General features: G+C 37.6%; 1 protein-coding gene across 2 annotated transcripts in view; it reads right to left on the reverse strand.

Annotated features, from left to right (window-relative positions):
• ALG9 (ALG9 alpha-1,2-mannosyltransferase) overlaps positions 1 to 20,954 on the reverse strand; it is a 93,378-nt gene that overhangs the window by 55,838 nt on the left and 16,586 nt on the right. For both annotated transcript variants that reach the window (XM_033120408.1, XM_033120409.1), the window contains 7 exons: positions 18,915 to 19,002; positions 18,520 to 18,625; positions 10,304 to 10,426; positions 7,458 to 7,612; positions 5,332 to 5,461; positions 4,547 to 4,694; positions 3,206 to 3,335 (listed from right to left, as the gene is read on the reverse strand). In XM_033120408.1, the coding sequence (XP_032976299.1) occupies positions 3,206 to 3,335; positions 4,547 to 4,694; positions 5,332 to 5,461; positions 7,458 to 7,612; positions 10,304 to 10,426; positions 18,520 to 18,625; positions 18,915 to 19,002 (880 nt within the window). The remainder of the gene's footprint in view (positions 1 to 3,205; positions 3,336 to 4,546; positions 4,695 to 5,331; positions 5,462 to 7,457; positions 7,613 to 10,303; positions 10,427 to 18,519; positions 18,626 to 18,914; positions 19,003 to 20,954) is intronic.

Here is a 20,954-nt window from a genome sequence, read left to right on the forward strand (position 1 = left end):
GTATAAACTACAAGTGACTTTGGAAATAAGAGGAGGTGTGAAAAGAATATTGGGGAATCCTGAAACCAGGCTTCTTATCCTAGGACTAATCTTTGCCAAGTTACAACCTCTCTGAGCCTCAGTTTCTTCACCCATAAAATGAAGAAATAATAGACTTTATGATATCTTAAATTCCCTTTCAAATCCCTTAATTCTTTTCACTGATTAAATGGTAAAAGCAAGGATAAAGAAAAACAGGATATAGAAAGCTTTCACTGAAATATAGTCAGTTCTGTTGTAACATGTGTTTTAAAAACGCAAACATGTTCTAATGCCAACTGATATATTAGGGCACAATTTAAGCATAATTTAATTTTTGCATTTGCTTATCTGTCACTTAATCCACAAGAAAAACTGGGTGAATCCGGAAAACTGCAAGCCAGTACAGCCATTCAGTATAGGAATATACAAAGTGTATACAAGCACACACTCAAATATCTCCCAGCTTCTTCGGCTAACTGCATGTTATGAGCCACACCCATCCATATTTGGTATTATAACTTTCTGTCATATTTCAGATAACCCTTTCAGTACTTCACAAGCTGCAACCCTTCCAACTCCACTTCCACAAGCAAACTTGAGATCTTTTTCAAGGTAAACTAAATGTATCCTCTAAATTCAGACCTAGATTCTGGCAGAAACCCTTGGCATGTACCACTATAAAAATGACACCTGCTCAATAATGGAATATTTAACAGCTAAATAGCTACCAGGAAAGAATATGAAATAAAAATGTATTATTTCTGCAATATAGTTATAATAATGAAGAAACCACAGAACCTTTACAAACACTCACTCCTAATTCTTGATAAACTCAGAGATACAAAGGTTAAATGAAATAAAGAAGGTCACGCATGTTTCCTAGTTTCCATGCAGACTAGAAATAGGAGACAGACCCAAATAACTTAGCATTGGAGCCAAGGGTTGGCTAAAACCTGTCACTCAGAGCCAAAGGGCAGATAAAAATAATGTTGCTATTTAGCATGCTCAGGAAAAACAGAGAACATACTTATTTTGCCTTTTTGAATGAACCCAGACTTAAAACCAGGACCGACACCAGAAGTAACAAACATAAATATAGTACAGCATGTGCGCCTATACATCCAGCCAAGTTATTTGGCCATTACAGTCTTGAGCCTCACACCACTTCTTAAAGAACTACAACAATACTTAAAAAAAAGCACACAAAAAAACAAGATTTTTGTTTACATATATATGCACATATGTATGCAAGAGAAAAAAGTGAAAGAAAAAAGCATCAAAATGGTAACAGTAGTTTCATAATGAGATTATAGATGGTTGTTTTTCTTACTGATAGATTTCATTATTATTACTTTTATCATCAGGGGAAAACAAATATTTTTTAAACAGTTAACTAAAAGAAATGAATCCCTGGGGCAGCCGGATGGTTCAGATGGTTACAGCATGAACTCTGAACAACAGGGTTGCCAGTTCGATTCCCACATGGGCCAGTGAGCTGCGCCCTCCACTAGATTGAAGACAACAAACTGCCACTGAGCTTCCGGAGGGGTGACTGGATGGCTCAGTTGATTACAGCGCGAGCTCTCAACAACAAGGTTGCTGGTTCAATTCCCGCATGGGATGGTGGGCTGCGCCCCCTGCAACTAAGACTGAAACGGCGACTGGACTTGGAGCTTAGCTGTGCCCTCCACAACTAGATCGAAGGTCAACGACTTGGGCCTGGGCCCTAGAGAAAAACACTGTTCCCCAATATTCCCATAAAATGTTTTTTAAAAATTAAAAAAAAAAAAAATGAATTCCTGATCACAGTACATGCTAAATACGACAGAGAGACATTACATACCCAATCTCATAATAATCTGCCAAAATAGGTATGGGGTAGAAATGGTAGTCTAAAATGGCAGTACCATCGTCCAGATAGAAACTGGAATTAGTTGAACAGAGAAGTTAACTAATTCGCCAAAGGTCACTAAGATAAGCAACATAACTGGGATTTGAACTCAGGCCTACTTGACTCCAAAGTCACACTCATTTTTACTACCTTATGCTACCTCTTCTTAAAACATAACTCAACAACATCACTCTGAATCTATTCCCACTCTTTTGACTATCTAGTAGTATCCCAAAAGCGATCCTCTGTACATTAAAGCATGCTCTCAGGAGAGTATCTGCAGCTAAAATGAAAATGAACAGTAACAGTTTACCCTGCCCAAGGGTATTTCCACTGTCACAGGAACCAGAGGCTTAAGTTAGAGGGAAGCTGTAATATAAGCCACTTAGTGGAGTACATATCTTCCCTTCTCAGTGGGCCAGGCCAAGTTTGTATCCTATGATGTCCTTTTTCATAACTCATAGCTAAAGCTCGCACAGTAAGAATCTCACTCATAAGCCCTGAAAGTCTCCATGGAGATCTAACCAGCCCCAATCTGGGAGACAAAAGGCCAGATGTGGCTGCAGGTTTGCTTCAGAAGAGAACTAAGAAGCTCTCTAAGAAAACCTAAACAAAATATATTTGACATTTAAATTGTTAAATGTTTCTTTAACGGACAGGCTGCCCAAAAATGTGCTTTCTAATAATTCTATAAAATAATGTTTTACTGTCCCTGGGAACCAGGAGAACTATCTTCACTGCTCTCACCTTTTCCACAATCAAGGATTTTACTGGTATCAAATGGCAAAAGTGTCATCTTTCCAAGGAACTGAAATAATATCCACATGGGATCTCAGTGTGCGTAAAGATAAGTGGGTAGAAGAGCATGGCCCTGACAGATATTGCTCCAGGGACTATGAAAATGGGCTTCACTGACTGTCCATTTGCTAAAACCAGGATATACTAGTAGTTAGGTCAAAGGTCTACTGATAACTTGCAAGTTCCCCACCATGTATTTTAATGGGCCAAGGAATGATATGAGTTTCAGAATGTGTTTCAAAATGATCTGAATTCAACATAAGAAAATTTCTAGCCCAGCTTAGAAAATATATTGAATAATATGTTTTACACAGAAAATAATTTGAAAATGAAAGAGATACTATTCATTCTTTCTCAACAAAGTTGTTATGTCCCTCACCCTAAAGAAATCACTTTTTGAGAAATCCCCATTTCATCAGTGTTCTAATATGTAAGCCAACAGACTTTAGGGGCAGAACTTTTTTCAAAGTAGTAAAAGGAGAATGTTGCCCTTACGTATCTGGATGGCTCCTCTAGGTTCTGGTCATTCATGTCAGTAGGAACAATCCGGGTGGCCAGTGGTCCCTCCGCAAAAGGTTTTGGTAACTGGCCCCTGAACTCTGATGGGATGAACTGAAGTTGCCAACTGTCAGAAACACAAATAAGGAGAATAATAAAAACACAGGAGGCTCATATTGCTAAATGTATTCGAAATAAACAAGCTGAAAAAAAATCCAAAATGTGAAAAACATTTCATTTCACTAGGAGAAAAAAACATTTCTGCTAAAATCTCATCCAAGGAGCATAGAGGCAGAGGTCACAATTCAGTCCAAACTCGCTAAGACATTTTCAACTAGCAGTCTCTCAACCCATCTCACTAACTCTCAGCAATGAAATTTGCAATGAATTGGTCATACCATCAAACGACCAGAAAAGCATCAAAGTGTATTGCCAATTACCGTATGATCAGAGCGACTTACCAAAATTAAATGAAATCATTAGGTGTATAGTAAAAACAGTGAAATGTAAGAACTCACCATAACCTGATACTCCTTTTCCCTAAACAGGACTCCTCTCTGTCCATACTAAACAAATCCAAGGAACTCCAGAGCCCATGCTATCACATCCAACAATAGAGAGCTTAAAGGAAAGTGGTACAGGTATCTTTTTTTTTTTTTTTTTAAATTTATTTTTAATTTATTGGGGTGACAATTGTTAGTAGAATTACATAGATTTCAGTTGTGCAATTCTGTATGTATCACATCATCCATAAATCACACTGTGTGTTCACCACCCAGAGTCAGCTCCCCTTCCATCACCATACATTTGATCCCCCTCACCCTCATCCCCCACCCCCCAACCCCCTTACGCTCTGGTAACCACCAAATTACGTTCCCCAGATTAATTTTCAAACCCCGTGGCAGGTATCTTAACCACAGCTTTTCCCAAGGTCCATACATTGGTGGAGAACTTTCACTGTTGTTGCATGACAACCATTTCTTCTTTAAAAATACTCTTTTTGCTAGACCACTTTTAGAAGTGAATTAATATCAGATAATTATAGAAATTTATATAAGATTCCTCAGGAAAAGCCATTAGCAGAAGCCTGGGGCCCAAAGCGGTTTTAGAAGTCCCCAGACCATTGTGGTAAGGGCAGTGCAAGGTGCATAACCAGACCAGCGCTCAGTACTGAACACGGGCGATGGGTGTGCAGTGATCCCACAGCTCTCTGAGAAGGCAAATTATTCACAAACTTTTTGTGAAAAATCCACAAGAAAGGAAAATTAAGAAGACACTGCCAAAGAATTGTTATTTTACTCCTTGATTGAAAACTGTGGAAATGAAATGACAACTTACTTATCGGGCAGAAGGAAGCTGCTAGGAAATCGATACCATTCTTTTCCTACACAGACATTAACAGGTCGGCCTTCTGGGACAGTGTGGATGGTTGGGTCTGTAGCAAGTCGGTAAAATTCTGGATACAAGTCAAGGGGCCCATGATATCCTGGAAGGGAGAAAGGTTTGTGAAAGCCAAAGAGGAGTAAGATGAGATTCTGACATTTAATTATAATGGATGTTAATGTCTCACTGTAACCCATGCGAAATTTAAGAGTGTGAAGGTTTACAGCAACAACTCCAGCAGGAAGCCCGCTCTACTGGCATAAAATGTCTCTACAGTCAGGAAGAGGAGTACAGCAGAGGTCCTATTTTAAAATAGGGCTAAAATAATGGGCTTTTTTGACTCCCATGTTTTAAACTTCATGTTCTTTGACACATTTTAATATTCTGGATCCAGATGATTGTAAAAAAAAACTCAATCACAGGAATTGAGCTCCAAATTTGCATCCTAAGTTTAAGGCTTCCTTGATTCATCCATTAAAAGGAAAAAGCATCCTTTAAAAGAAAAAAAAGTCAACTGGAGAGAAAAATTTATAGTTAATCACACTAAAAGGAATTCTCAATCTCTTCAATCCTAATGTGTAGAAGTCACATCCCAGTGTTAATATTAAGTCCACCGGTTCTCCCTTTAGAAAAATCCTCCTTTCAGCTTAAGCTGAATTATACTAAACAATCACATATTAAGCAAAAGCCAAAGTGAAATGCCTTACGAGTAATGGTTAAGACACTCTCGGTGTATCTACCTCTGAACAGGGCCACAGAGCGAGAAAAGGATAAGAGTCCAAACAGGAATAGTGTTCCTAACGCCAACCAATTTGAAGTTACAGTATAATGCTCCAGGCGGTATCGCTGAAACACGAAGTGGTAACATTTCTAGAATAAAAGAAAACCACATTGAAATAAAAAGATATACCTTGCAGGACATACATAATCACAAGACATCATAGTAACACCAAGAGGGAAAAAGCGGGAGAAGAGATTCTATCAAGGGTCTGAGATTTGCAAACTCTTAGTGAGGTACCTACTCCAAATTCTAAGATTAAAGCAAACTCCGCTAAGACTATCTGCAGCTCAGCCAGCCACAGGGCTTCCCAAGGATGAACTCTCACTGGCTTAATAGGAAAATTGTTTGCATATTTCTCTAGTGCTAATTATTTAATTATTTTTGCTTCTTGGCAGTTTTTTGTGTTTTTTTTTATATCAAGTATCTCAATCTATTTTGATATAACAAGTATTAATCTTTACTTTCCTGGTGGACAAATTTTTAGTATCAACAAAATGTCTCACGATCAAGCAAGAAGAAAACAGAATTTCTCTCATAGAACATTAGGAAAATGCTGTTCATTATTTGCTAACCTACTTTACAAACTAGGTCAATATTATTGCAAATATACATATATACATGCATGAATTCTGCAGTCTTTGAGTACCATCCCATTAGATTTCTTTCCTTCCTTCTTTCCCTCCTAGACTAGAACTACTTTTAGAAAGCAATTTTGCAATATATAACAAGTGCCATAAATATGTTTGAACTCCTTTCATATTTTGGGGAATCTGTTCTAAGGAAAGAATCCAAATACCTAAATGAAGACATTTATTCTAGCATTATTTATAATACAGAAATAAATGAGCAACCTAAACTCTAATATAAATTGCATTATAGCCAATCATTATATTATATATAACCAATTCAATGTGCTATATATTAGATTATATAATAATGACATATTCAATTCAGAACAATGTACTGCTATTAAAATGATGGGTATGGATATGGCAACAAAGAGAATGTTGTGATACAATCATATTAAAAGGGATATAAAGTTATGTATGTACACTTGGATTACAACCATAATAAACTTTGATATGTGACAGGCAAAAATACTGGAAGGTGTTTTTTTAGGGTAGGACTAATTTAGAAAGTTGTAAAAGAAAAATTATCTGCAATGAAGTTCAATTACTTTTATAATTAAAATTACTTAAAACTCTCATCCTAGCGTGGATGAGCCCTAAAAACATTATGCTAAGTGAAAGGAGCCAGTCACAAAAGACCACGTATTTTATGATTCCATTTATATGAAATGTCCAGAATAAGCAAATATATAGAGACAGAAAGTAGATTAGTGGTTGTCTAGGGCTGGGGAGATATGGGAAAAGGGGGTGACTATAGCTAACGGGTACAGGGCTGTTGAGATCATGAAAATGGTCAAAAATTGACTGTGGTGATGGTTACACATAGCTGTAAATATACTAAAAACCAGTGAATTGTACACCTTAAATGGGTGACTTGTATGGTTTGTGAATTATATTTCCATAATCTGTTAAGGAAAAAACCTATCGCCCTGATTATTCTTACCTGTTCCTTGCAAATGGCAGAAGTCAAAAAAAGAGTCTGAAGCTTCTGAGACCACAAATGCAGAGGTGTTCAAGATTAATTCTGACAGGGATTGACCTGGACAAGCTTTAAGCCAGGATTACAAAGTATCGCATCCTGCTAACCGCATGATGTTACCCCAAACAGGTAAGTTTTATTCTGATCTCGCAACTGAAGAGCATATACTGCATTAGCTCTGCTCTGCTGCCACCATTCTGTGGCAGGCCCATACAATGACTTAAAAAAATTTCTTTAATAGCAATTGGATTCTTGTTGGCAACAGAATTAACACTGCAAATTTGTAATCAGCAAATAAAGAGTACAATCAACAACTAAGCAATCTCTACACAGAGCTTTAATAATATGATATGTATCAGGTACAATGTATGAATAAAATATCTAAGGTGAAAGCATCTTGTAATTTGCCTTCAAGCTTTATGAACAATTTAAAAAGTGAAACATAATGAAGCAGATATGTATTTTCCTGAAACTCACCTGAAGTGCAGAAAGGGCCACAGCGCCACAGAGACATATAAGTGGATATACAGGGAAAAGAAATCTCTCCTCTTTATGAGGCTGGATGAAGAAAATTATAAACCAAATATACATGGGCGCCAAGGTAAGCCAATACGGGTGGCCTAAATTCTGTACTGCAAGACAGAAAAATATCCACTTTACACCATATTAGAACAAAACAACATAGTTAGCTTCAATGTTCTCAATCTCAAACTAGAAAGTATGCCCTAGGGCACCCCATAAAATGTTTCAACTCTTATATTCACACGTTCTCCGATGCAATAAAGGAGTCAGTAAAAAGAGGTCTATACACCTTAACTCTCCCAAGACATCCAACATCTAAAGGGCGGCACAATACTGGATTTGGCTAGAACACAAATGAAAGCCAGGTGAATGGGTAACAGACCTTAATAATTTCTACACTGGCTGAAGAAATAAAAAGCCTTCTCTCTCTAATGAATCCTGCCACTAAGATTAAAAGTTCCTGACATTAACCAAAAGCATAACATAAACTCATTTCTTGGGTTTTAATTCCTATGTTCTGTTTAATACATTAATCGTCTTAGCTATATACTAATCAGTCTGCTCAAATAGCTACAGATGAAAGAAAAGAAAAAGAGTTGGATTCTCAAACCCATCACTAGTTTTTGTCAAGCCACAAATGACAGTTTCTTTTGAAGCAAATATAAAAACACTGTTACAGGAAGTTTACTGATCAAGTTTTCTCTCCTCTTTTGCAAATACCCATCCACTCTGAATCCCAAAATTGGAACCAAAATGTACGTAAAGCATGTGAAAAAATGAAAGGAATTTAATGAACACTAAGACCCAAGCGCCTGCTGGAAAAGTTCCTGTGGTTAGGTACATGAACACGGAGTGATAAGCCTGCAACCCACAGTGAAAGCTTTCCCCAACTGTGCTTATATTAGTAATAATGAGCAGGGCATAGGAATCACAGGCAAATGGTAGGTAGAGAGTGCCCCCTGGTGTCCAATATGTCTATAATGAACAGGTTTCGATGAAACGATCTGACTGTAAAAAGATCCGCCTTATATTAGCAATGTCTAATTTAGCGTTCCTAAGTTACCTGTATTTTTGCAGAAATTCTTTAGGGATAAAAATTCTTCAACTGCAATAACAAGTTTATCGTTTAAAACTTTCCACTCTAAGATTTTATCCTGAAATTTCAGGCTATAATTTAGAATTTATACCTCCCCAGGAAGAATTTTAGATTGGAATTTTCTTAATTATAAGAACATAAATCTATTTCTAAAAGTAAGCAGTCTTTTTCTCTTGTGCATCCTAAATGCTAACAAATACATTTTTAAAATATGTCCTAAATTTTTCAAATGTCCTCAATATAATATATAAAATCATAATCACAGTTGCACTACATAATGGGATAAATGGGTAATTTCTTTCCTACTTCTTTATATTTTTCTATATTTTTTCTTTTAAAAAAAGTATAGTTCATATTATAAAATACACAAAAAGTATAAAAACAAACAAACCGGAAAGCACTCATTTTCTCACTAGGCGGACATGTATGTACATTATACATTTTTAAACCAAAACTGGATTCATACTTATAGAGAACAGCTTACTGTACTGCTTTTATGCTTACATCACAAGCTTTTCGAAATTTTACACAAGCATAAATTATTTTTATAGTCTGAAAAATAGTTACTTTTCAAAAAAAGACAAAGTGATCCTTAAGAAATACAAGGAATGGAGGAATAAATTATCACCTCAATGGAACAAACAGCTGAACCCAAATGTGGGACACGAGGCAAGGTGAATGATTTGATTTCTTTAGAAATCTTTGGGAAGAAAAAGGCAATAGTGAGGAACCTCTTAAAAAGCTTAAGAAACACAACACCAAATTCAGTATATGACCCTGTTTAGACCTGCTTCAAACAAACTAACTGTAAAAAGCTATTTTTTTGGCAATGTAGAAAATCTGAATATCACCTGGATATTAGATGATATTAAAGAATGACTTAATTTTTTTGGAATAATGGATTGTGGTTATGTTAAAACAGAAGTCCTCAAACAAAAGAAAAGTAACTCTGAAGGCTGCTTTCATATTCTGTTATTAACTATGGGCGCTAGATATCCAGAGCCATGACAACTTGAGAAAACACTGGCTCTGCAATAATATAGAATCAGGTCAAGCAAAATAAATGACAAACCAAACCTTCCACAATAAGGCAAACACAAAAGCAAAACAAACGCAACAAAGAGAAACATCATGCTTCTTCAGAAATCCAAAGCTTCTCTCACTTCAGTATCCAATTTGAGGGAATCCCAATGTGTTTTCTTTTTCAAATTTTGGGTGAAAGCAATTTCCAAAAGAATGTTTGCCTCTAATACTGATTATCTTAAGCAATCTACCATGTTAACACATACTTCTTTAAAAAACAGAAGACTTAAATAGGACTATCTTCTGAGATTTTATAAGTGTTTTTGCCTCCCCAGGTGGTTCTGTAAATTATACTGACTTCCTCACTTTAAGGGATATGAAGCTCTTCATTGTCAGTTTAACTTGCAATTTTTTTGTTAAAATTAGATTTTTTTTAATTAGTTTCAGGTGTATAAAACAACATAGTGATTAGACATTTATATACCTCACAAAGTATAACTTGCAATTATTAACCAAATCTTCCCACGGGTCTAAATAATCTACAGATACAGATCAAAAATTCAATGAGCCAATTATTTTCATAGGAAGAAAATGGAGAATAAGTAGATTATTTTTCACTTCTTGGTATACATTGTTACTTGCTCTATCCTTCCATAATCCTATCATCCCTTACGCCACTCACCATGAAATCTCTGTAGTAGGTATTCCATAAGAGAAGTCAGTGGTAAGACCAGAAGAGCCAAAGCAAAGACTACATTAAAATTCAGAAATCCATTAATTAAATAGAAATACCAGGGTTCTGTACCTAAGGGAGACAAAGAGATAAGAAATCATTAGTGGATGCCTCCAATACCTGTTCCTGTGTTTGATACATAATGTTCTTCATTGGAGTAATGCTGATGACCCAATGACACAAGTTAATGAGATTCCACAAGCTCACTCTTCCCATACTCAGCCACACAAGAAAGCACATGAGTAGAAGACGGGAAGAGAATGGGATTGGTCACAATTTAGATAGAAATCAAGTTTCAAATACTAAACTGTATTTTCTAAACTGACCACTATATTTACCCAAATGGCCATGCCCAAATAGCTAAAACTTTCAGAACAACAAAATAAGTTAAACAGCTTACTGGTGATACTGTGATTTATAATAAAGATGTATTTGGTCTTCATCCCCATTCTTGGTATAGAACTCCTAAAACCTTTAAAAATTCCTAAGTGATGAGAGTGATAAAGTGTCTTTTGTTATGTCAATTAGGAAGACCTTAGGAAAGCCCCTAGGTAACCAAAGGATGGGACCTGGATGTCAGGGGAACCAACCTTGAGAACAGAAGGTAAAAATTTCAGTCCTACCCCCTGAACTCTGATCTCAGGGAAGGGGAGAGGATCTGGCAATAAAGTTCAATCACCAACGGCCAGTGATTTATTTAATCAACCACACTTATGTAATGAAGCTTCCATAAACACCCAAAAGGGCAGGGTTCAGAGAGCTTCCAGGTTGGTGAACACACAGCTATGGGGAGAGTGGCGTGCTCAAAGAGCACAGGAGCTCCAAAACCCTTCCCACATACCTTGCCCTATGTATCTCTTGGAGCTGGCTGTTCACTTGTATCTTTTATAATAGACTGGCCATTGTAAGCACACGTTTCTCAGAGTTCTGTGAGCCACTCTAGCAAATTAAATGAACCCAAGGAGGGGGCTGTAGGAACTTCCAATCTATAGCTGCCAGAAGCACTGGACACAACCTGGACTTTCCACTGCGATCTGAAGTGGGGGAAGGCAGGCTTGTACGACTGAGCTGTTCAGGCCTTTCTCATTTCTTTGTCACCTGCTCATCCATTTACATTCTAGTATCTTACCATTTCATGTGCTCAACCACTGCTTTATAGTCATGGATAGAGGAAACCTTGTTTGGTAAAGACCGTGTTTCCCCGAAAATAAGATCGGGTCTTATGTTAATTTTTGCTCCAAAAGACGCATTAGGGCTCATGTTCAGGGGATGTCATCCTGAAAAATCACGCTAGGGCTTATTTTCCAGTTAGGTCTTATTTTCGGGGAAACATGGTAGCAAAACTTGTCTTCCTTAGGAAAACAATGTTCAGAGACCCAGACCCTGCTCAGAAGTTTTGAAGACTCAGAATGAAACAAAATGACTGAAAACACAAGCCTTACACTAGCTTTGATTCTTTAACTCAAAAATCCTTCAGCCCAAAAGATGAGAAACAGCACCCCCTACACATTAGCAGGTTTTTCGTCCGCTCTGCCCCTCCGTGTAATTACTTCAATCAGGCAATGAATGACACATGCGGGCTTTAATCACTGTGTGTTGTGACACCCGCCTTGCACCGCAGCAATTTCCTGCAATCAGCATTGCTTAAAAGGGTAATCAAAAGGAACAGTCAGAAAAACCTGACATTTCTGCAGCTTGCACAGCAAAATAAGATTAGAAACCAAACCCATAATGCGAGAAACATTTAGGGGAGGAATAAGAGGGAGGGGGGTACCCTAAGGAAGGACTCAAGTTCAAATGTGTGCCACCTTTTGGGAAAATACAATGAGACAATTCAGGAACACAGGTCCTGTCTCAGGCCAAATTCATGAGAGACATTTATATCTTGTATTCTTTACAAATAACCTTTTGGGTTACAGAAAACTAATGGATGGTTTTATTTTCGAAACAGAAATAAAAGTCTTCTCTGGATTTTAATTAACATTTGACAACACGTTTCCTAAACTGAGCCTTTTAGGAGTCTGGTTTCCAGAGAGCTTAAGTTTTTGCACAATCCTCTCCTGATTGCCAACGTGGAGGCAATGCTATCAATAGAAAAAAAACCTCTTTCTCTTTGATTCTTGCAAATACATATTGTTTTTTCAGGGAAGCTATTTAGTTTCCAGCAAATACCAAAAAAAAAATTTTTTTGGGGGTGCCAAAAAATGTATACAAGTGGACACTTTGGTCAACGTGCTCAAGCAGCAGTTCGCAGTAATCAGAAGTGTCTGGACGCTGATGGTAACCACTTTGAGCACCTCTTGTAACTGCAGAAGTCATATGTGACTTGTATTCATCTTTTGTTATCAGTATATACTGAACATTACAATTTTAATAGTTTTCCTTTCTCAAAATGTGAATACATTCCTTGGGCACCCTCTGTATTTGTCTCTACCACAACTTACCATACCTTCCTGTTAGGGCTGACTATTTTTTACCTAGGTATACCAAACTCTGAGATGCAGAACCAAAAGTATTAACTTGGTAAACTCAATTATTTTTATGTGTTAACTGCTCATAGACCAAGTTACAGCTAAGCTGTGAACATTTCATAATAGACTTACTTCCCTGAAGGATGGGGCAAAAATTGGAGGACAAGCCAAGAGAGGGAAAGTTTCAAAAGTGACAACACTCTTAAAAACAAGGGCAGAAGGGGAAATCTGTTGGCCAGTGTCCTCCCCTACTTGATGAGACATCTACCTTAAAAGAGAAAAAGAGTAAAAACTTTTATCTCCAGGGAGATACTCAATGCTGCTGCTCAAAAAGTATCAAAGCTGAACTATGCAGAAAAACTGCTTCAGAAAGACAAGCTAAACACTGAACTGGTGCAAAAGGTAAGGTGAAAGAAAGCTGGAAGCAGGGTCTCTGCAGGGAGTGACTCACCAACCTCCCTCTTTAGGGAAAGCACCTCAATTCCTCTCATTCAAATGAGCTAAAGGGAGCTTTAAAAGAATCTAAAAGAAGACGGGAGTTTTACTGTTCCATAGATTGAATGACGGGAACCGTTTTATAGGCTTATAATTTTATAGAACTGTAGGAAGTAAATTATAGTAAATCATCCTTATAAATGTCAAATTTGCACCACCAAGAGGGATAAGCCACCAAGGTTCAAAAATGATGAACAAAAGAGTGAAAGCTCTAGAACACTTCTGACTGGCTGTCAGCTCCCAGCAGGCCTCCAAAGACTCCACTGGGGCTCCATCCTCTGCTATAGCAAGAACGGACCACTGTGGGCCTTTTAATAGAGAGCATTCTCTTTTACCTTCTGAAATTTCCTGCCTGGTGATCTGACAGATGCTGATAAAACATATAAACAGGCAGGGATCATATCCTAAACTGCAAAGTAGCATCCTTGAGCAGAGCCACTGTTATTTTGGAAGGAAGAGCGTTTCTCTGACCTGTCCTCCCACACCTTCCCTGGGCCTGTGTACTCTTTCATCCCGACTAGAAAATATTTAGCAACTTCAACATCTGAGAACTCCAAATGTTACCAGGATAAGAGGAAAATTCAGTGCCAAGACCACTTTCTTTTTTGCAATATTAAAACTCACCTTTTCATCTTTGACCCCATAGAGACGGTTTGCCTATGACTTTGCAATTTTACGTCTGCACTACTCTAAACTTCCTAAATACCAGGTATTCTTTACCTCATTCAAACATTCTTTTTCTTTGACGAGGGTCTGGCACAGTGCTCCAGGTGAAAGAGAGCCTGCCAGTGTGCATGTCACTCTGCCACCAAAGCCCTCTGGGGGCTCCTGGTCACCCTCCGAGCACCAGGCTTTCAAAGGTACAACTTCCCACCCGTTCTATAGATGGGATCTTTTCTTCTACCACCCCCAACTCATGCTCTCTTTTTGCAAGCATATTCTCCTGCAGACTCTCAATAGCCAAACTCCAGGGTTTTGCTAAGGTTGTTTTCAAAGGAAAGAATACAGCCTTTGGAGACAGAAAACCCTGGGCTCTTATCCCATTTCTGCCACTTCTTTAACTACGTGGCAAGTCTCTCACCATCTCCACCCCAGTTTCCTCATCTGGAAATAAAGATAAATAATGCTTATCTCACCGAGTTTTTCTAAGGGGAAGTAGAAGGTATCTGTAAATTTTCTGGTAGGTATTCAATCAACAGAAGCTATTGTAATTAACAGGTATGAAAGACTTCACAGCTTTCCCCTGGCTTTGAAAGACATCTCAGGTCTGGAATGTGTCTTTAATATATGCTATTGTGCCAAGAAAGCATTGAATGGTTCCTTTGAAAACTGGGAACCAGAAAACCAAGCAAATATTTATATTATCACAATCACAATGGAGAATAATTATCTTGCTTATACCTGTGTAGTTTCTACCTAAAATTCAGCTAATGCTGTAAAACTACTTCAAGTTTTTTAAGAAGAACTCAAATCATTTTGTCTCAGTAGTTCCTACACCTGACATTCTATTCTGAAATGCATCTCCCTCATGTCTACTGAGGGAACTCCTACTCTTCCTTCAAGGCTCAGCTCAAGGAGCACCCATCTAAGAGAAGTCTTTCCTGACCCCACCATATGGACAAGCTCCTATGATTCCCTATCTTTTCACTGTAGCATGTAAAACATTGAACTGTAATTATCTATTTGTGTGTCTGTAGCCTTACCAGACAGCAAGTTCTATGAGGACACATGATAAATGCTCAAAATCAATTTATTCAATGTTTCCTTAACTCAAATCCATTTATCCATTTATTCAAGAGGTACTTGTAGGCTTATTACGTTCTTATATATAAGCAATAGCATTAAGGCATACATGCAAAAACTATCAGCACAATGCATTTTTAATTTTCAGATAAGAAACAGTGTGCCTACCATAACTAATGAAGGACTCAGAGCAGGAGACTCTTACAAAATAAATAGTCAAAATAGTGCCAAATAGTGCCAAACATTTGTAAGTAAAATAAAAGAGCTGGAGTTTCCATGACAAAAGACATGCTGTCTCACTGTTTGACAACTGTATGACATCAAAGCATCTATTAAAAGATAAGTCTTTGATATTTACTGAATGGACTCACTAATTATAATAAAAGTAGCTGACAATCTTAAAGTACTTTAGGGTTTAAAAAGTATTTTTATCTCTATTATTCCGATGTGGTATCAAGAAAATCCCAACGTAGTACACCACAACAGGTCTAACCAAAATAATCCTAGGATATTATAGTGATCAGGGCACTAATGCAATCTGATGGATACATCAGAATTTGTTCATTCATTCATTCATGACCAATCTTCCTTAAAGACTAGAATACTCATATACGAAGACGGGCTACTCTTAAGATGGAACAAGTATTCTCTCTGCAAGCCTGCTGAAGCAAAAAGGAGTTAACACTCTTAAAAAGAATGGAACTCAGTCCCCCCAAAATTGCCAGATTCAAAGATGAGGTAAAAGCACAAAAATTTTACCATCAAGGAACAATCACCTAGGTCAAATATATGAGTGTACTAACATGAAAACTAGACTTTTGGTGGTGAGCATGCAAGAGTACACAGATGTCGAATTACAATGCTGTAAACCTGAAATTTGTACAATAGTACTAACCAATGTTACCTCAATAAAAATAAAGAAACAACCCTCTAAAATCTGGCTGACTACAGCCCTGCATCAGCCCTATTGACACCTAGTATGACAATTCCTACTGTGCCAAGAAAGCTTTTTCTATCACTACGAAAGTAATCAGTTCCTATACATCCAAAATGGTAAAATCTGAACTGCAGCTATCCCATCAAAGCAGGCAGAATGGAGCCCCAACGACTCTTCCCAGTAACATGTTGGCCAAAATGAAAAACAGATGCCAACGTTCAGGGAAAGACTGGCCATTGCTCTGCTGGATCCCCAAAACCTACCACAGGAGTCCCTGACCCACCCATTGTTAAACTAGAAATATAAACTTAAATCAGAATTGATGGTTTCTTTCCTACTTTCCCTACCAACCTGCTTATTTATAAACCACATCAATCTAGAGGACTACAAAACATATGTAACTTTCACATACTTTCACACAGTTTTACAAGCAAGCACTCAAACTATCAATAAGTAATAACCCATTTAAAAGGTAGAAAGCCAATTTTCCAAAATTAAGCTCAATTTAGCACAGCCTATTCACCTCACACATAATGGATGTTCATGCTTCCAATCGGTTCCCTGTAAACCAATTTCTAATGTGCAATCTGGGTCTAAGAGGAAGTCTCCCTTGCCTCGTAGAATCAAATAAAATTTGACAAATAAACTAAAACGAGCAATTAAAAACATGCAAACTCTCTCTCACTAAAGGGAGCCATCTAGAGGCTAATGCTTAAAATTGGGGCTTTTTCTCACATCCTTGGGGATCTTGGAGCCACAAAGGAGCCTATTAATATTCCTTCACTTAGCAATTATTCTCTAACCATGCAATTTGTGAATTCAATTCACTGAATAAAAAAAACCACATTGTTTATTTTAACCTTTTATTTGCCATCTAAAATGACAATATTCTCCAAATCCCAGAAGGCCCAATTAAATTTCATTCATATGCTTACTTTAAATCTCCTCATTCAATCTGTTGGTTCTACTGGCAGAGTGGCACAGAAAAAATGGTAGGCATGGCTTACATTGATAAGAGACACAGATAGAGAGAATATTAACCTGCTTCATAGCAGAGCCCCAAGACAGTCTCACATATGGAATGCTCTAAGGCCCTCAAAAGATTAAGGCAGAAGAAACTCCAGTTAATTTAATGAAAAACTGTCTCATAAAATGTTTACTGACTTGGATGATCTGATCAGAAAGATCTCTAGCTCATCCCTCCATAGCCTGCACTAACTCAGATGCCCTCAAGGGCCAAATGGCCGGCTGGGGTAAAAAATGGCTGATTGAGGAGGGAAAGGCATCAGGGGAGGGGTGGAGATGGAGGTAAACTGGAGACTGCACCCCCACACTAAAGGCATTCCTTTTTTTTTTCTCTTAACCCTAAACTGGCCAAACTGCTGTGGATGAAACAAGGGATTCTATGGAAAGTAACCTCATAGGGTGACCTGATCATAAATTCCTAACTGGGCAGGCTATGGTAGGTAGTCACGCCCCAGGAATATAACTTCTTTAGTTAAAGGCTTATCTTTGCAAACCCTGTCAATGGCTTCTGTGCATCTAGGTTAAACATACCTTGAAATACCTCTTTTGAGACCCCTTCTAAAGCATGACCACCCTCAGGAGAGCACAGAATCTTAGAATCTTAACTATTTTATAATCCAATCCCCACGTGACCACCCTCAGGAGAGCACAGAATCTTAACCTATAATCCCATCCCCTTGCTTTCTCCCTCTCTCATGTAAGCTTCCTTATGTTCCCTCCTTAATTTCAAATGCATAAAAGAAGCTGCAACACTGTTATTCTCTGGAGCATTTGAGATCTTGCTCTCTGTGATATAAGAGTATAATCAGTTTGGCTCCAATAAACTCTTATAAAAATTCTCTATAGGTGTGGACGCTTGTTTTATGTCGACAATACCAAACCTCTCATTTGCTACGCTTTGTCTTCAGATTTTCCAGACTTTCATGCCTAATGCCTGATACTGAGGTAATGCAAATTAAAAAAGAAAAAACTCGGGAGCATTTTCTCAATCCCTTGAGACTTTGCTTCCCGGCAACTATGGTCAGTTTGTCTCAAAGTCTTATAAATTAAAAAAAAAAAAAAAAAAAAAAAAAAACTCCAAGGTGCTAACAAGAGCTACCTGGGGCTTATGGGATTATGAATATTTTTATTTTCTTATTTTTGTTCTATTGGTTTTCTAATGAGAAGAGAAAAAAGTAACTTTTAGTTAAAAAATAGTATCAAAAGCCATGGCATACCCAACAGAGTCCTCCCTACTCTGAAACTGAGAAGAACAGACAGCAGAACTAACAGAAAGCTTGATCTGAATATCACATTAATCAAGGAGAATATGCGTATTTAAGGGCAACTTATCATCACTGTACTATATTCAAATATCATTTATTTTTAAATAAGAAAAGAATATTACCAGCAAAGAAATGCTATATTTGACAAAATGAGGCAATTGAATTAAAATTTCAAAGCTCAGGCAAATTAAGCTATGTCCCTCCTAACTCCATCTCGTAAGGCCTTACCATAAAGATCAGGTCCATGCGGCGTAAAGACATTATACAGAACAATGTTGAGTGGTGCAATCACCAACTTCCCATAATAGTAGCTGTCAATGACCACCACAGGCACCTGAAACAGAGCAGAAAACATAGCAACTGTAGTTTCGCTCGGGAAACATTCTCACAACGCTAATAGGGTAAATTTCAGAATGAAAAACAGAATCAACTCCTAACGTTCTCTTTCCCACATCAGAAGTTACTTTCACACAATGGAATATACAAATGACGTATTACAAAATTGTACACCTGAAACTCACATAAAGTTACTAACCAATGTTACCCCAATAAATTAAATTAAGAAAAAAAGAAGTTGTCTTCTTTACAACTTTAGAACAAAACAAGAAAAAGAGAAAACTCACCAGAAAGAGTATTAGGGCCACCAGCGACCAATGAAAGAAACTCTTCCACCTATGTTTCATGACCAGCAAATCAAAGGCAATAGGTAAACTATTTAACAGAGAAATAGAAAGTGGGGAGTTAAATACTTAGTGAGAATATAGACTCAAACAGATGAGATTCACAAATACCTCATGCCGAACTGATAATGAAATAAAATGTCTCTAGCAGTTCTAGTAAGGGAAGAAAGGTGGTATATGAGAGGATGTCTTCTCAAAAATATACTGTTCTCTATACTGTTCTCACAGGACCATCAGAGTGCTATGCATCCCATGATGCACAAGAAATACAAATATCAAGCTTCCAGCATGAGCTCCATTTTGTACATAGTTATATTATATATTAAACATATTATGCATAATGGACGTTTAAAAATATATGAATTGTAAGTAAACGTAACCTATTGTCCTACACACACCCTGCCAAATGAATAAATATTGATTTCTCCCTTCCGTGCATATTAAGATTTTAGCACCATCCTATTACATACTTGACTTCAATTCTGATATATCCTCTTCCAATACCATTTGTACCTCTTCCTTTCACTTACATTCCTCAAGCAAGTGGCATAAGTGTGTCGCCTTCACTACTTCTTCCTTGAGGCCCAGCACCAAGCTATTAAGACTGTTCTAAGGTCAGTAGGAACCACCCCTTGGCCAGACCCACCATCTCTTCACAAACCTCATCTCCTCTGTCTTTCTGCTGCACTTGACACAAAGCATCTGTTCCTTCCTCTTTAGACTCCCGAGCCCCCATTCTTTTCTGGTCTCTTCCATAGTGCTCCTTTTAGGCTTTTTTTTTTTTTCTATCCCATGCTCTATCACAGTCACATCTCCCCAAAATGAGCTTCTGCTTTTCTTTCTCTACACTCATTTTTCTCAGTAGGTTTTTCCACTCTTGTTGCATGAACAATCACCTTCATGTCCATGACTTCCAAATTTAGGATTCTAGTCTGAGCCTCTACCTATGCTCTAATCACAAAGAATTCCCTCTCCACACCAATCTATTTACACAGAATCTACCCAAATGTGAACTACAGGCTCTGCTCCCACCTCCTCCAGAAAATCTCTGCAGAACCAATTTCTCCCATCTCTGAATTTATATGGCACTATCATCTCTATCACTTATTTGACAAATGTCACGTAGTGTCACAGGACATCTTTTAAGATTTGAACTTCCACATTCCATTACCTAAATTTTGCATTAACATTTTGTGTTTTCATTTTTTTTTCCTCCCCAACTAGCTACATTTCCATAGTACCTATATTTCTTCTTTGATAAGGCAGCATTCTTTGGAGAAGAAAATATTTCTGTGAAAAATAGAAGGCCACAGGAAGAGAGGAAGACCACATATGAGATGGATTGACTCCATAATAGCCATTGACTTGAGTCTAGAGGGGCTGTTGAGGCCAGGACATCATGCACGTCACTCACTCATAGGGTCGCCAGGAGTTGAAGACAACTCAATAGCACATAACACACATGTCACCATACTTTTGATTACTTGTTCAATGTCTGTATTTCCTACCAAAATGCAAACTCCAAAAGAACAGTAACCATAACCATTTTATCTATCACAGTATCAGCTGTGCCTAGCACAAGGTATTCAATAAATGATGGCAGATTGCTAACTGACGACTGTGATCATGCACTTATCTTGGCTAAAGGCAGACTAATCAAAATGTACCACCATTTGGGGAACTCACGAAGTTCAATGTAGATGAAGTAGAGAGTAAAAGGAATGGAGGAACTGACAAAAGGAGAGTAAAAGGAATGGAGGAGTTAAAAAGGAAGAAAGATAAGGGCTTTGTGAGTCATGTTAGAGTTTGGATACTATAAAGCAGGGGTTGGCAAAAATTTAAAATGCCTTTTATCTAAAGGACCTGACAGAATGTATTTTAGGCTTTGCAGGCCACATATGGTCTACGTTGCATATTCTTCTATGTGTGTTGTTGTTGTTTAACAACCCTTTAAAAAATGCAAAAATTTTAGTTCTTGGTCTA

Source organism: Rhinolophus ferrumequinum, chromosome 11, assembly GCF_004115265.2.
Source record: "Rhinolophus ferrumequinum isolate MPI-CBG mRhiFer1 chromosome 11, mRhiFer1_v1.p, whole genome shotgun sequence".
Lineage (NCBI taxonomy): Eukaryota > Metazoa > Chordata > Mammalia > Chiroptera > Rhinolophidae > Rhinolophus > Rhinolophus ferrumequinum.